General features: G+C 44.0%; 1 protein-coding gene across 2 annotated transcripts; it reads left to right on the top strand.

Moving 5' to 3' along the window:
- The first annotated feature begins 4,879 nt into the window (after nucleotides 1-4,879).
- Nucleotides 4,880-14,648, top strand: gja5a (gap junction protein, alpha 5a). 2 transcript variants are annotated; one of them, XM_056433401.1, is made up of 2 exons: nucleotides 4,880-5,049; nucleotides 12,171-14,648. In XM_056433401.1, exon 2 carries the CDS (start codon nucleotides 12,306-12,308, stop codon nucleotides 13,455-13,457), a length of 1,152 nt encoding a protein of 383 aa, XP_056289376.1. In that variant the 5' UTR covers nucleotides 4,880-5,049; nucleotides 12,171-12,305; the 3' UTR covers nucleotides 13,458-14,648. The 2 variants fall into 2 exon arrangements, with proteins under 2 accessions (XP_056289376.1, XP_056289377.1); XM_056433402.1 differs by lacking the exon at nucleotides 4,880-5,049 and adding an exon at nucleotides 8,214-11,127.
- Nucleotides 14,649-15,012: the final 364 nt, after the last annotated feature.

Here is a 15,012-nt window from a genome sequence, read left to right as displayed (position 1 = left end):
AGGTGGCTGTTATTAAACCTCTCCTGAAGAAGCCCACTCTCGATCCAGAGGTGTTGGCTAACTACAGACCGATCTCTAACCTCCTTCCTCTCCAAGATCCTTGAGAAAGTGGTCGCAAATCAGTTGTGCGACTTTCTACATCATAATAGTTTATTTGAGAAATTTCAATCAGGATTTAGAAAACACCACAGCACCGAGACGGCACTGGTGAAAATTACAAATGACCTCTTAATGGCAGCAGATAAAGGACTCCTCTCTGTCCTGGTCTTGTTAGACCTTAGTGCTGCATTCGACACCATTGACCATGACATCCTGTTACAGAGACTGGAGCAGTCGATTGGCATTTCAGGCACGGCACTAATTTGGTTTAAATCCTATTTATCAGATCGATCTCAGTTTGTATTTGTAAACGATGACGCCTCGATAACCACCAACGTTAATCACGGAGTTCCACAAGGTTCTGTGCTTGGACCAATTTATTTACCTTATACATGCTTCCTTTGGGCAATATTATCAGGAAACACTCCATAAACTTTCATTGTTATGCAGATGACACTCAACTATATTTATCGATAAAACCAGAGGAGAGCAACCAACTCTGTAAAATTCAAGCATGTCTTAAAGACATAAAAACATGGATGACCTGCAACTTCTTGATGTTAAACTCAGACAAAACCGAAGTAATTTTAATCGGCCCTGAGCACCTCAGAGATCAATTATCTGGTGATGTGGATTCTGTAGACGGCATTGCCCTGGCATCCAACACCACTGTAAAGAATCTTGGCGTTATCTTTGATCGGGACTTGTCCTTTAACTCCCACGTAAAGCAAATCTCAAGGACTGCATTCTTTCATCTACGTAATATTTCAAAAATCAGGCACATCTTGTCTCAAAAAGATGCAGAAAAATTGGTTCACGCGTTCGTTACTTCGAGACTGGATTACTGCAACTCCTTATTAGCAGGCTGCTCTAATAAATCTCTTAGGTCCCTCCAGTTGATCCAGAATGCTGCAGCTCGTGTTCTCACTAAAACTAAGAAAAGAGATCACATCACTCCTGCACTAGCTGCTCTGCACTGGCTCCCAGTAAAATCAAGAATCACTTTTAAAATTCTTCTCTTAACCTACAAAGCCTTGATTGGTGATGCTCCATCATATCTTAAGGAGCTTGTCGTACCATATTGCCCCACTAGAGAGCTACGCTCACTAAATGCGGGACTACTTGTAGTTCCTAGAGTCTTAAAAAGTAGAATGGGAGTGTTACGCCTCCTGGTGGCTCGAGGTGGGGCGCAACATAAGGGCAGCAGGTTTGCTTATGTGAGGATGCAGTCACACCAGTTGAGGACACGAAAAGTTATATGAAAAGGGTTTATTAACAAGCAGCAACACAGGGACCAACAAGGACTGTCAGTGGCACCAAAGAAAAGAACATAACAAAACCCACGTCCCCCCCTTTACAGGTGCTGTGCACCCAAAAGTACAGAGGGTGGTGCTCACTCTAACCTGGGGTATTAACAACGAGTAAACCTACGTGTATGTAGAATGTAAACCCTGGGGTATCTCACCTGTCCTCATTGACCCTGTGCGCACAACAAAAAGGAATTAACCAAGACATTCCAAAAGTAGGCTGCTACCAAATTTAAACAGTAGAGGTGGTCACAAAAGCTCCACAGCAACCAACGACCAACCCCCCACTCTGAACAAACACAGGACTATTTAAAAGGGAATGGTTGATGGGTGATCAGGAACAGGTGTGATGATTTGATGACTGGAACCAGGTGTGCATGTCTGTGAAGTATGAGAATGACAACAGCAGGGGGAGACAAAGCAACAACACAAAACAAGACCAAAACGGAACACAATACAATACAAGTAGACCAGTGTACGTAACAGGGAGCCAGAGCCTTTAGTTATCAAGCTCCTCTTTTATGGAACCAGCTTCCAATTTCAGTCCGGGAGGCAGACACAGTCACCTCGTTTAAGAGTAGACTTAAGACCTTCCTCTTTGACAGAGCTTATAGTTAGGGCTGAATCAGGTTTGCCCTGGTCCAGCCCCTTGATATGCTGCTATAGGCTTATAGCTGCCGGGGGACGTTTTAGGATGCACTGAGTACCTATCTCCTCTTTTGTCTCTCCTTAAGGATGAATTTTCATCTCTCAATCACACGTTACTAACTCTGCTTTCTCCCCGAAGTCCTTTTGACTTTACGTCTCATGGGGTCATCGGACCCTATGACACGGCATAGATCTATCTGCCTGATGGATCGTCTGGGTCGTGGAATTCCTGCTCATGACTACGCCACTGTCCTGTTGAGACTCCGCCTCCTCCTCCCCACCGCCATCTGCCTGATGGATCGTGGAGGTCTCCATCGTGGAATATGCCTACTATGAACTATTCATACACTCTGTCATATTCATTGAATGTATTTTAACTCTAAATCTGTCCTTCTGTACACATTACATCTATTGCATCTGTCCATCCTAGGAGAGGGATCCTCCTCTGTTGCTCTCCTCCAGGTTTCTTCCTTTTTCCCCTGAAGGGTTATTTGGGAGTTTTTCCTGGTCCGATGTGAGGTTTTGGGGCAGGGATGTCTATGTGTACAGATTGTAAAGCACTCCGAGACAAATTTGTAATTTGTGAAATTGGGCTATACAAATAAACTGAATTGAATTGAATTGAATCACACAGGGGCACACACAAGCATGTGCAGTTGACCCTTCTCTTGATCTGTCAGTAACACACACACACACACTTTAATCAGACCCTATTTTGGCATCGCCGAGCTGTAACTGATGGGATTGAGGGAAGTCATGGAACATCACTTCTTGGTTACAAAGCACTTCATGCTGCTCCTCTGTGTGAGTGGTGTTCCACTTCTAAATCCAGTTCGACGAGCAGCACGATGGAAACGTCAGAGCGGACTTTAAACTGAGGAAGGCTAAGTTATTAGGAATTAGCGACAGCTTTTCCATCCCTTCAAACACTCCATTGACCGGTGCCACTGACTGAGAGGATGTCAGGTGCTCCATGCCGTGGGCTTGTGTTTAAGGAAACTCGGAAATCAGCGGCAATTCTTACCGACGTCTGGCAACCTTTCCAAAATAAAAAAAATAGGTGTTAGAGCGTTCGTTTAGAGACGGAAGCACTCTGATACAGTTTTCACAAAGAATATAGTCTTTTAAGAACACGAAAGGAAGGATAAAAAAGATGGTCATGAGATGCTGGTAGGTTTGGTTTCCCCTGCTATTTATACATGGTGAACCATTCGCTCTGGTCGGTGGTGAAAGGCCAAACTGTTCGAGAGAAGAATTTAGCCTTTTAGATCATTGGGCTAGCCATTACCTCAGCTGGAGGAGTAAAGAGCAAATATATCATTGATTGCAATTCATTTTTAGTAACGCATTTTCACTTTCTTGCTTAGAATTAAATCACAACACCACTATTAAGTGTATTCATTACATATAATTTAGCCGATTAGCTTAGCTTTGCACGGAGACTGAAAATAGGAAGTTAAAGTTCACCCAAATCCAATGATACTTCAAATTAAACAGTAATCTGCATCATTGGACCATGAACCATGAAGGCATGTTCCTGATCTGAATCCAAAATTCAACATAGCTGTTCCAAAAATGAAACCATTTTCTGACCGTACGCCACTACAGTGAAGTTTTGGTTCGGGTTCAGACACAAAATCAACTGGTAAATATAAGTTTCTGTTTATTTTGTGTAGCCCAATATCACAAATTACGAATTTGCCTCAGAGTGCTTTACAGTCTGTACACATACGACATGCCTGACCTTTGACCTCACATCGGATCACGAAAAACTCCCAAGAAATATAAATAAAAACTTTCACGGGGAAAAAAGGGCAGAAACCTTCAGGAGAGCAAAGAAATTAACTATGTTAAGCTAACCAGCTTCTTCAAATTCAGCAGACAAGCATGAGAAGGTTATCACTCCTCTCTCTGCAAGAAAGTCAGCATGCTTATTTCCCAAAATGTCAAACTTTAAAAAGTCAAAACTTAGAATAGGAGGAAAGTCCAGAGAGTGAATCTAACACACCTCAAGCAGACGATAACACAATGGGGAAATCAAAGAACGATGCACCGTAGCGTTAAAGTTACATAATGCACAATGCACATTATAATATACATTATAATTGTCTGTCCATGTATGAGTGGCCATTCTGTGCCCTCACCACATAATTAAAGTCATTTCACTGCACGTTGGCCCTTCAGCAAGGAGAAATCAAACCTACAACATCCCCATTATATAATGCAGCACGCACGTTTATCCCCAGGCAGATTGCGTTGCTAAGAGAATGTCATGGGTTAAAACTGACACCCCATACGTCAGAGGAAAAAAACGAGGAGGAAGGACGGAAAGAGGAGAGGGATGAGCTCTTTGTACACGTTTCAGATCTCGTGGCTCCAACACCTGACTTCATGACTGTTTCTTCTCATTCTATTGCTTTATTCTTCACTTCTGGAAATCCAGATTTAAGATAGTTAAAATCCAATTTTTACGAGATTCGTCCTACTTTGTTTTAAGTTTAAATTTTAGATTTATTCTTTAAAAAATCTTGCTGTGAATGGATTTCTCCGTGGCTGTGACCCTGAAGGACCACGCAGTAAATAAGAGCACTCTGGAAGTTTACTCTGGGCGGACTTGCTATTGATCCCAGAAAACAATTCCACTTCCCTTCCCGTTGCCGAAGAATGCTTCCCAGCAAAAAATAGAGCACCAGGGATGTAAGAAAGAAAGGGCGGGGGGGGGAGGAGATGGAGGAGGAGAGACAGGAGGGAGGGCCGTTGGGGGAACCACTCTTGTGATGCCCCTGCTTTTCTTCTCGTGCCCCTTGTGTGGACTAACAGTTTGGTGTTTGGTCGACACTCAGACGGCGTGAACAAGAACTCGTCGATGTGTCCGCGGTCATCTGCTCATCACCTGCCATTTGTCCTCTGAGTTGAAGGAAGACTTGTCTCATCAGAGGACGGAGAGGGAGCCGTATCCTCGATAACAGCCTTCGGGACGACAGCAGACGAGCAGGTAAGCCAACTCTCACTCAGGTGAAAGACGAGGAGGACTCTTTGCGATGACATCTTTGAGAAAGCGATGAGATCTTGAAGAGCTGTGACGATGGAAAGGGAAGCCTGGTGTTTGTTCGAGAGCCTGTCCTCCGCGGCAGGTACAGCCGTGGCCTCGCTCGCTCTCGCTCTGCCTCCCACTCTCCATCCTCATAACTCTCAGAAGTAGTGGAAGAATACTACGTAAAAAAATTACAAAAAGTGAAGGCCTTGTTTAGTGTTATAGTGTTTGGATATTATATTTCTGGATAAGTATTATCAATACAACCAAATGTTTTGAATATCTTAAACTGAAAAGTAACTATACCTCATAAATATAAATATTCCGGTTAAAAGCACAATATTTTTAACTGAAATGCTTTGAGTTACAATGAGTAGCAAAAACTGTTAATACTCAAGTAAAGTAGAAGTACCTCATAACTGTATAGTGCTTAAGTAAATTAACTTAATCGCTTTCCCCATCTAGCTTTCTTCAGAAAACATGTATATACATCGAAATAGACAAATTATTCTAGACAAGATTACAAAAAGTAAATAAAGTGCTGCAACTCAAATAAGTTTCCATGACAAATCAAAGACAAAGTAAATGCAGTCTGTGTTTGGTTGTTTGAAACAAACACATTGTCACTGAGAAATAAACCGCTCCGTGACATCCGGGTGAATCCCACCGTGCCGCACACTCCCAAAAAATACTCTCCATGTCAGAGGAATCAAACTCAACAAGCGAAACAACACGAAAGATTAAAAATTACCGGCTCACATATCAAACTATAGTTTGTCCATTGCCAATAATTAATTGCCATCACCCATTATGAAGGTCTAAATAAAAAAAGTAATACAATTTAGTTTAAATCACAACAAGCCACACACTTAATCTGTCACTACAAAATCCAGGAGTTTCAGTCGGGAGAGTGTTACACAGAATTTTCCTCCGTGAAACACCTTGCAGCTGTCTGGCCTGAAGGCGCCAGTGTAACGCCATATGCAGACAAACAATAGATCATAACAGCGCTGTGGGTCTGTGTACAGTAGTGGGTACAGATGAAGAGCCAGGCAGCCATGTAAGGTAGCAGGCAGCGCGTCGGGCCGGCCGGTGAGACTGATGCACGGCAGAGTGTGATCCACGCGGCCTGGAAGCAGTGTGGCAACAGGTGACTCACATGAATGGGAGGTAATCGCCCCCCCTCATCCCGCTTCGTGGTCACACCATCCCTCCGACTCACCCCTCCACCACGCCAATAGCGCTAAACTTCAACATGCTCATCTTTGATCGTAATCCCAGCACACACACACACACACACACATACTGAAGTCCTGCAGTGAGACAGCTGCTGCAATACACACTGGGATTCACCCTCCACACGTTTTGTACGTTCAAGTTTAAAAAGCCATGATGTGTTTAAGCTTGAACTTTGACCTTTATATGTGCTCTTATTCATTCTAATTAAATAACTGGTCCTGGTTTATTTACGTCAATCGCTCCATTGTAGCCGAAATAACCTTGTGAAGCTGCTTCAATCAAACCAGAGAGTAAAAATAACAATCACTCAGCTTAATAGCAGAATCCTGGGTATGTGTGGCATCCTGCGTATAGGCTCCATATGGATGTCATCTGAGACTGAATAAACGTCTGATGGTTGCTCTCTTACTGAAACAGTTCTGAGTTGTCAAAACAACAACAACACCTTTTTAAAGTATTACATTAACTCACATACATGACGATCGTCATACATCATCATAACATGTGACCGACCTGAGCATCTTTCGGCGCAGCATGGCTGCTGTGAAGCGCTCAAGGACACTTTGGTTACAGAGGTCCGGGCAGGGGCTTTTTATCTCGGGTCATTTAATATGATCTAAATGTAGAAGTTATCTACGTTAGGAGCATTATTTTATTGGAGAGTATTTATTTTTTTTCATAAGAGAATTTGGAGAAGCAAAAACATTTATATAGCCAGACAACCACACAACCAGCATACAAGAGAGAACCAAGAATGAAGTGAACAATAAAACAGAAAAACATCACAAGAGTAATGCAAAAAACTTCAGATGGTATCGTTTTAACACCTCCCGAAGGAAAATTAACAAATGTCGCTTGAGGAAAGTATACATTTCATTCCATTTGATCCATAATACCTGAAACTAGAAGATGTATGCACACATATGGAATATTTAAGGTGAATTAGTTCCCTGATCTGTGCAAGATTTCAATGAGACAAGAGAAATATGGTCGTTTGAGAGAGTATTTCATAAATATCATATTTTTTTGTCAATCATATCTTGTAAAACAGAGAGCAATGATAACTATGAAAGGTGTAACTATATAAGCCATTATACATGTTTCTTCAGAAATGAAACCATGCATTAAAAGCCATGTAGGTTCACGTTAAAGCAATGAAAGCATCAAATGACATCAACATGTGGAAGGTATAATATATATAACCCATCAATGCTGAGTTGGAAAATTATATGACTTCTTTAGTCTTTTTAATGCCACTGAGGTGCAATAAGATCAAACAATAATTGGTGTTTTTATATGATGGGTCATATTCATTCCAATACTACGTGTGCTCGTGTACGTGTAGTTATAAAGTCGCCCGACAACAGAATCTCTCGAGGCCAGCCGACCAAATTTGGCTCTGCACGTTTATTTTTGGATCTAACTTCAGGCCCCTCCAGTGTGGGTCAAATGAGTCCCTCCAAAAAAAATGTCAAATCTTGTCGACAGTTTTCTCGGAATGAATGAGTTTGACTTGAAAACTATTCATTAGCTTGTTAAGGAATGGTTTTTTTGAGAACGTTTGGGAGACGACTGAAAACATTTTCTACTTCCCTGGCAAATCCTCTCGGGCGCTCGTCATAACACTCCTGCACTTAATGCACAACATTGTGTACATACTCTTCTTTTAGTGAAAGGGAAGCGGGCCAACCAGATGGATGCCTCGCCATCTAATGTGTGTGTGTGTGTGTGTGTGTGTGTGTGTGTGTGTGTGTGTGTGTGTGTGTGTGTGTGTGTGTGTGTGTGTGTGTGTGTGTGTGTGTGTGTGTGTGTGTGTGTGTGTGTGTGTGTGTGTGTGTGTGTGTGAGTGAGGATGGAGAGGCGGTCAAACCCGGCTTAGTGCTGAACGGTGCAGATCACTGAAGGAATGTTTGATTCAGCCATGCCCCCTGTTGTTTCTGGTCCGTGGACACACTGCAGGCTGCGAGGGCCGCCGGCTACTATTGGCAGAGTTCACATTTTTAAACTTTAAAAGGTTTTTTTTCGAAATGAGAAATGTAATTATCAGCAGTTTTTTATTCAATCTGAGCGATGAAAAAAGAAGAAGAGAAAAAAACCTAGAACAGACAGTTGGTGTGTATCTCTGCAGTCTTCTGGTATGACTGAATACAAATACATTAAAACAAACACTCATGATTCTGTGAGAGACATAAATCTGGAAATCATTGCTCCATGTGCCACCACTCAGCCGTAAAAGCAGAGCTTAATGATCCTATAAAAACCTCCATCCTGTCCCATCAGCCTGAGAATGCCCGTCCCGACCGGAGTCACTGCCCTCTAAGGCAACACCGAGGCCGCTCCACAGGATTTATAGTTGTGTTGTCGGGGGGGGGGGGAAACACACACATCATGTATTCCTGTTGCTCTGCATCGAGTCACAGCAGCAGCCGCCTGTCGCCGCGATGCAGTCTGCTAACATCGCCTCTCTTCTCTGAGCTGCTCAACGTCAGCATGCACGCCTGACTTGAATTTTGAATACTGCCACGTTTTAGTTCGTCCCATTTAAGTTTGAGTTGACCCTGAAAGTGATGCAATGACTGTAGGTTTTTTTTGGGCTATATACTCTTGGACTTTCATGCTCAGTTTGTCATAATATCTCTCGGACACTTTGCTTCCGTGGCACTCTTTTAACTCAACGACACTCTGTGCAGGACACACAGAGGCACAAGGAGACTCAGACATATAAACTTCAGACAGAAATAACTCAGAGGTGCATAATATCCTGATTTGATTTGCGCAGTTCACCGGTTTGAACGCCGTAAAACCAGATTTTCCGTCACTCTGCCACAGCGATTATAAACAAATAAGACAGCCATGATGGTCTACAGGCAAACCAGACCACTCAGCACAGGGCATAATGTGCCCCGGTAAATCCTCGGTTATTGCCAGAGGACGAACAGGATCACAGCTAAACTTATGAAAGACAACTCAGGTGCTCTTTAAAGAAGAGGAATGGGCTGGAGTGTCTCGGCTGTAACCTCTCCGCCTCCCACTTGTTCCTTTTGTCCTTCGGAAATCATATTGTTTGAGATTACTTCCTGTGAAGTGGAAGAAGCAGTCGAGGGAAGGAGACAGAGACTATAAGAATGCAGCCTTTCCCAAGTTGACCTGAATACCACTTTGTCTAATATATCATGTTTCATAGGTCAAATTATAATGTTATTGTCTATATATATATATACTACCAGTCAAAAGTTTGAGAACACTTCCCCCATTTTTTCCAGTTTTTATTTAAATTTGAGCAGTTCAAGTCTAGTGAATGACCTGAAATGGTACAAAGGTCAGAGGTTAAACCAAAAAGTTTAGGTTACCAAGAACTGAAAAATAATGCACATTTCAGAGTTATACAAAAAGTCATTTTTTAAGGAAAGAAGTAATGGAAGAACTTTCTGAACAATATTTGATTTCCATTGTAGAGCAAAAGCTCCATGAGTGTTCGGCTGTTATACCTTAATTTCTCTTTTTTTTATTTCCCAATAATTACTCTGAAATTAAAGTATATATAAAAATTAAAAAATCATGGGATCGTTTTGTTCAACAAAATATAATTTACATTTTTCTACCACCTTTTGCAGGTGTTCTAAAACTTTAGACCGGTAGTGTGTGTGTTCCCAGATGACACACCACAGTACGACCAATGGCCCTAGTACTTAACTCCACTTTATATTACGAGAGAGTACTTTAACTCCTCTACATTTGAGAGGTGTCAATAGGTGCAGACACTCACGTTACATTTGGGGTAAACTCTAACAACTTCAGTGATCCATTCATTTGTCATATAGGAACTTTCTTTTTCTTTTTCTAATATCCAATCTTCTGGTTTTAAGACTCGTCTGTACGGCTCAGTGATAATTATCAAATGTTAGCACGCTCAGTGGCGAGCAGGCTCTTCCTTCAACCAGAGGGTCGGCGGTTCGATGCCCAGCTCTGCTCCCGTCGCCGTGCCCACGGCGTATGAATGTGCGTGAATGTTAGTTACTCCTGGCGGCCAGGTGGAGCCGCAGCTCCTCCCATGAATGTGTGAATGATGTCATGTGGTGTCAAAGCTCTACAAGGACGGGTCTATGAATGTAGTCATCATGATACTGATGCAAAATCCTGTGATACTATCACAAAGGTTTCACTTTTAATGAGTCCGGGGGGAGGTGTATTGTTGTTACCAGGGTCTGCATGGGTGAGGAAAGCCTGTTGTCAGTGTTAGCTGATAAGAACACGGCTGGACCTCCTGCTATTGTGCTGGCAGGACTCTCACTCCCTTCCTCCTCCAGCTCTCTCTCCCCGCTCGTGATTTACTTCCAGTAAAGATCATCGGCTTCATCCGAGGGGGGGTTTTCAAGCCAGTCCTCTGAGTGGGACGGGGTCCGCTTCACTCACTGTGACCAGTCAGAGCGTATAGGGTGCATGTTGGAAAGTGTCAGACCATAAACTTTTCCCCGTGCTCTTGTGTCGGCCTATCAGCCGTGTGTGTGAATAGAGATTGAATATTTCCTCTGCCACACGTTCTGATGGGGGGTGTTTTGTTTCTCACCTTTCCATGCTTCACAGATAAAGAGCACGACGCTCCGATCTTCAGTGTTATTGCCATATATATACCTCATAGAGACACTGGGGGAGGGGGAGAGACAGACTGAGGGTCATTTAGACTCTATCTCTCACACATAACTTGTGTCAGTGTCAGTGAGGCCAGTCAAAGCCCTGCACAGTGGACTACACAATGGGAGGAACTGCTTATGTATAACACTTGGAGGCAGTTGAGAGCTGGTAAGAGAGAATATTAACTCTGTGTTTGGCTTTTTTTCACACACTGGGATTATAGTGATTATACTGCAACATGGCACACCATTAAAATAACAGTTTGTTTTAACAGCTTTTGAGGATTGTAAACTATGTTTTCCACAACCTTGCCAAGTAGGGCAGTAACTTCAGATGTGTGACGTGTTTGGAAAAAATCTGTCAAACTGTTACCACCACCGTCCTCACAGCTCGCTGTAATTAATCTCTAGCTTTGATCTCTAATTGCCAAAGTAAAAGTTGACAGCAGGCACAGGGACATGATGTCAGAGGTCACCCCTTAATGGAATTTGATGGGTTTTCTTAACCCCTCAATGATGGGGGTCAGGTATTCCACTCGTAAAACTGTCTCGGCGACCGCCTTATAGGGTCATTTGTGGCTGAGACTCGTCAACCTGTCACCGCCAAGTTTGGGTCCGACCCAAACTCTCTCTAATGCTGCAGGTGAAAGCACACACACACACACACACACATTGGAAAGATGGAGAGATCTGATTGACGCTGATAGATCCAGCATGTAGGTGGTTTTCATTATCGCAGAGAGGACAGTGGACATCGAAGCTGTCGTCGTTGTGGTCATGGGCCGCAGGCAAGAAACAGGCCGGGTCACATTGAAAGGACAAAGTCTCCTCGCTAGGACATGCCCCGTGGTGGCCTGTTACACTCTGTCTGTCGTACGTCATGTGGAATTGGACGGGGGGGGAATGGGAACGCACACATAATATAATATTGAGTCATTTTTCTTAAAACAACCTCATTATTTACTTTAAAATGACTCCCGAACTTCCTCGGCCTCCCTCTTTCTCTCTCTCTCTCTCTCTCTAGCTCATGGGAAAATGTGTGTTCTCATGCCACGGTGTCCAGCCCTCGAGCAAATTCACAGGCACAGAAGCTATTTTTATGATGCCCTCCACACATTTCACTGTGGTCATTTGATCCGCAGCAACATAGAGGACCTATCATTCCATGACTGAGTGTCTGTATTTCTCCTTTCTACCCTCTTCTCTGCTCAGGTCATCCTCCACTTCCCCGCCACCTTCTTGTGACATCACCTTTTCACCTGTGGTGCACCGCCTTCTCGCCCCTTCTCTCCGCTCGCTCCAGTCTTTGTGTCCTCAGGTGTGTGTTCGTCCTCCGTGTGAGCAGTGATGGGGGACTGGAGTCTCCTGGGGAATTTCCTCGAGGAGGTTCAGGAACACTCGACCTCGGTCGGGAAGGTGTGGCTCACCGTCCTCTTCATCTTTCGCATCCTGGTGCTGGGCACCGCGGCCGAGTCGTCCTGGGGCGACGAGCAGAGCGATTTCCTGTGCGACACCCAGCAGCCCGGCTGCACCAACGTGTGCTACGACAGCGCCTTCCCCATCGCACACATCCGCTACTGGGTGCTGCAGATCGTTTTCGTCTCCACGCCGTCCCTCATCTACATGGGCCACGCCATGCACATTGTGCGCAGGGAGGAGAAGCTGCGGAGGATGGAGCAGGACCAAAGGGAAGAGAGAGGGGAAGGCGGGGGAGACCTGGAGGGGGAGAAGGAATACCTTCAGCACAAGCCCAGCAAAAGCATCATGGCAAACGATGGGACTGGCCGTGTGCGCCTCAAAGGAGCGCTGCTGCAGACTTACATCCTGAGCATCATGATTCGCACCGTAATGGAGGTGACATTCGTCGTGATACAGTACATGATCTATGGGGTGTTCCTCAGGGCCTTGTACCTGTGCAAGTCTTGGCCCTGCCCCAACGCCGTCAACTGCTACATGTCCCGGCCCACCGAGAAGAACGTCTTCATCATCTTCATGATGGTGGTGGCCGGTGTGTCTCTGCTGCTCTCTGTGCTGGAGCTCTACCACCTTAGCTGGAAGAGCGCCAGGAGGTGTTTACGCAACAAGAGGATGCAGAAGAGGACGATAACGGTGGCGGCGGTGGCGGCGGCGGCGGCCTCGGAGCCCAACGGCCCACCTCGGCCCTCGGCCTCCTGCACCCCACCTCCTGACTTCAGCCAGTGCCTGGCAGCCCCGAACTCCCTGAACCCCATAACCGCCATGGCCTCTCATCCCTTCAACAACCGGATGGCGCTGCAGCAGAACTCGGTGAACTCGGCCACAGAGCGGCATCACAGCTGCGACAACCTGGGGGAGGAGGAAGACTTCTTGAGGGTAAGATACGACCGAGTGCCCTCGGAGCTGCCCAACCGCTGCTCCCCAGCGCTGCCGCTGCACTCCAGCTACACGAGGGACAAACGACGCCTGAGCAAGACCAGTGGCACCAGCAGCCGGGCTCGGAAGGATGACCTGGCCGTATAAACTCACAACCAAAGAAAAGGGACAGAAAGATGAGTTTAGAAAGACCCAAAGAGGATTCTGAGGGTTATTACTGAGTGAAGGCGTCAACACTTCATCATAGTGCATGGACTAAATGTTCACTTTAGAAAGAGACACTGAGATCTGTAAAGTAGACCATGTGAACGTGACATGTGAGCAGATAGTGTTTGTCCACCAATCTGTCGCTGAGCTTGAAAAAACAAACTGCAAAAGAACAATATCTTTCGAAATGAGAACAGGGTAACAGGTGTGATACCTGTATATTGCACATTTGTATTTTAGTTGAAGAGTTAAAGCCAAAAACTAAGAGAGACAATTAAGCGAAAATGACGTGACGCTTGGTGCTTGATGAGATGATTTAGGGAAACCATTTCATTAGAAAGCAAAATATAGGTAAAATCTCAACTATTCAATGAACTACAATAGTTTTGTTCTGCCACAGCAAAAAAAAATTCAATTAGAGATGAGAGATTTAGAGAAAACAGGGACTTACTCTGCAATAAAATGTGAAGCTTGCCGGTATATGAATTATGTTTTTCATGCAGCACATATGCAGTGAATAAAGGTATAGTGCCTTAACAAGTGTGAAAATAAATCTCTATCATATGACATGTTTTTATGCAGATTTTGCAAAGACTGTACATTTAGATTAAGCCATCTGTTGACTTGCTAACCTGATTGCCCTACACAGATCAACAAGCATACAATGTATCTCAAGAATAATCACTTTTAAAAATGTGTGAGTAAAACTGTATTCATTCGTTCTATATTTAGGGTTTGTGTGCAGATTTGTGTTTTAGGATGTTCCCTATCGAGAGGGATTGAAGGGAAAAGAGGTTGTGACAAGATCCGGCCACTAGGTGGCGACATTGCACTTTGTGCACATTGTGCTTTTTACTTTCTGTCCTGGAGCCTTTGTTGTGAGTAGTGAATGTGTCCCTATGCAATGTATGTCAGTTGATATCTTTGAATGTATGTTATTTCATTTCCGGTGTCTTGCAGAATTAATGTACAGGTTGTTTATGTTCACCTTGCACAGCAAACATTCATAGGAAACACAGACATGTTGATTTTTGTTTTGTTTGTTTATTTTTGGTTCTTTCACATACTTTTATGCAATAAATATCATCACGAACTCATCACAAATAAATACATTATCAACTGTACAATCTGCTCTGTTGTCCTCAAGGTGTGTGATTATTGCAAATATCCAATGTTTGATACTAACTAATATATTTAATGCACACTGAATAATATCATGTGGTTACTATAGAAATGATAAGTGGAAATAAACAGGAGGAGATGTTGAAGAGCATGCATATATGAAGGGTTTCCTGTATCCTATCCCCACTGGCTATTTCCAGTCTGTTCTCACCAGAAAGGACCTGCCAGTGACAGAGTGGAGGGGATGTGCAGTACACAAACAAACACAAACAAAGGCTGCTCGTCATCACTGCCAGGAGGCTGAGCCGCTAATATCCAACTCGGTCTGTCACAAGCTGAGTCGAAAGCAAAGCTACAGTAGAAGCTGCCATTT

This window comes from Pseudoliparis swirei, chromosome 2 (genome assembly GCF_029220125.1).
Source record: "Pseudoliparis swirei isolate HS2019 ecotype Mariana Trench chromosome 2, NWPU_hadal_v1, whole genome shotgun sequence".
Lineage (NCBI taxonomy): Eukaryota > Metazoa > Chordata > Actinopteri > Perciformes > Liparidae > Pseudoliparis > Pseudoliparis swirei.
The sequence above is the reverse complement of the archived record's forward strand: the minus strand, read 5'-3'. Positions and strand labels throughout refer to the sequence as shown.

What these genes read in the sequence shown, in the direction of transcription:
- gja5a (XM_056433401.1), top strand. Translation starts at nt 12,306, where the DNA reads ATGGGGGACTGGAGTCTCCTGGGGAATTTCCTCGAGGAGGTTCAGGAA.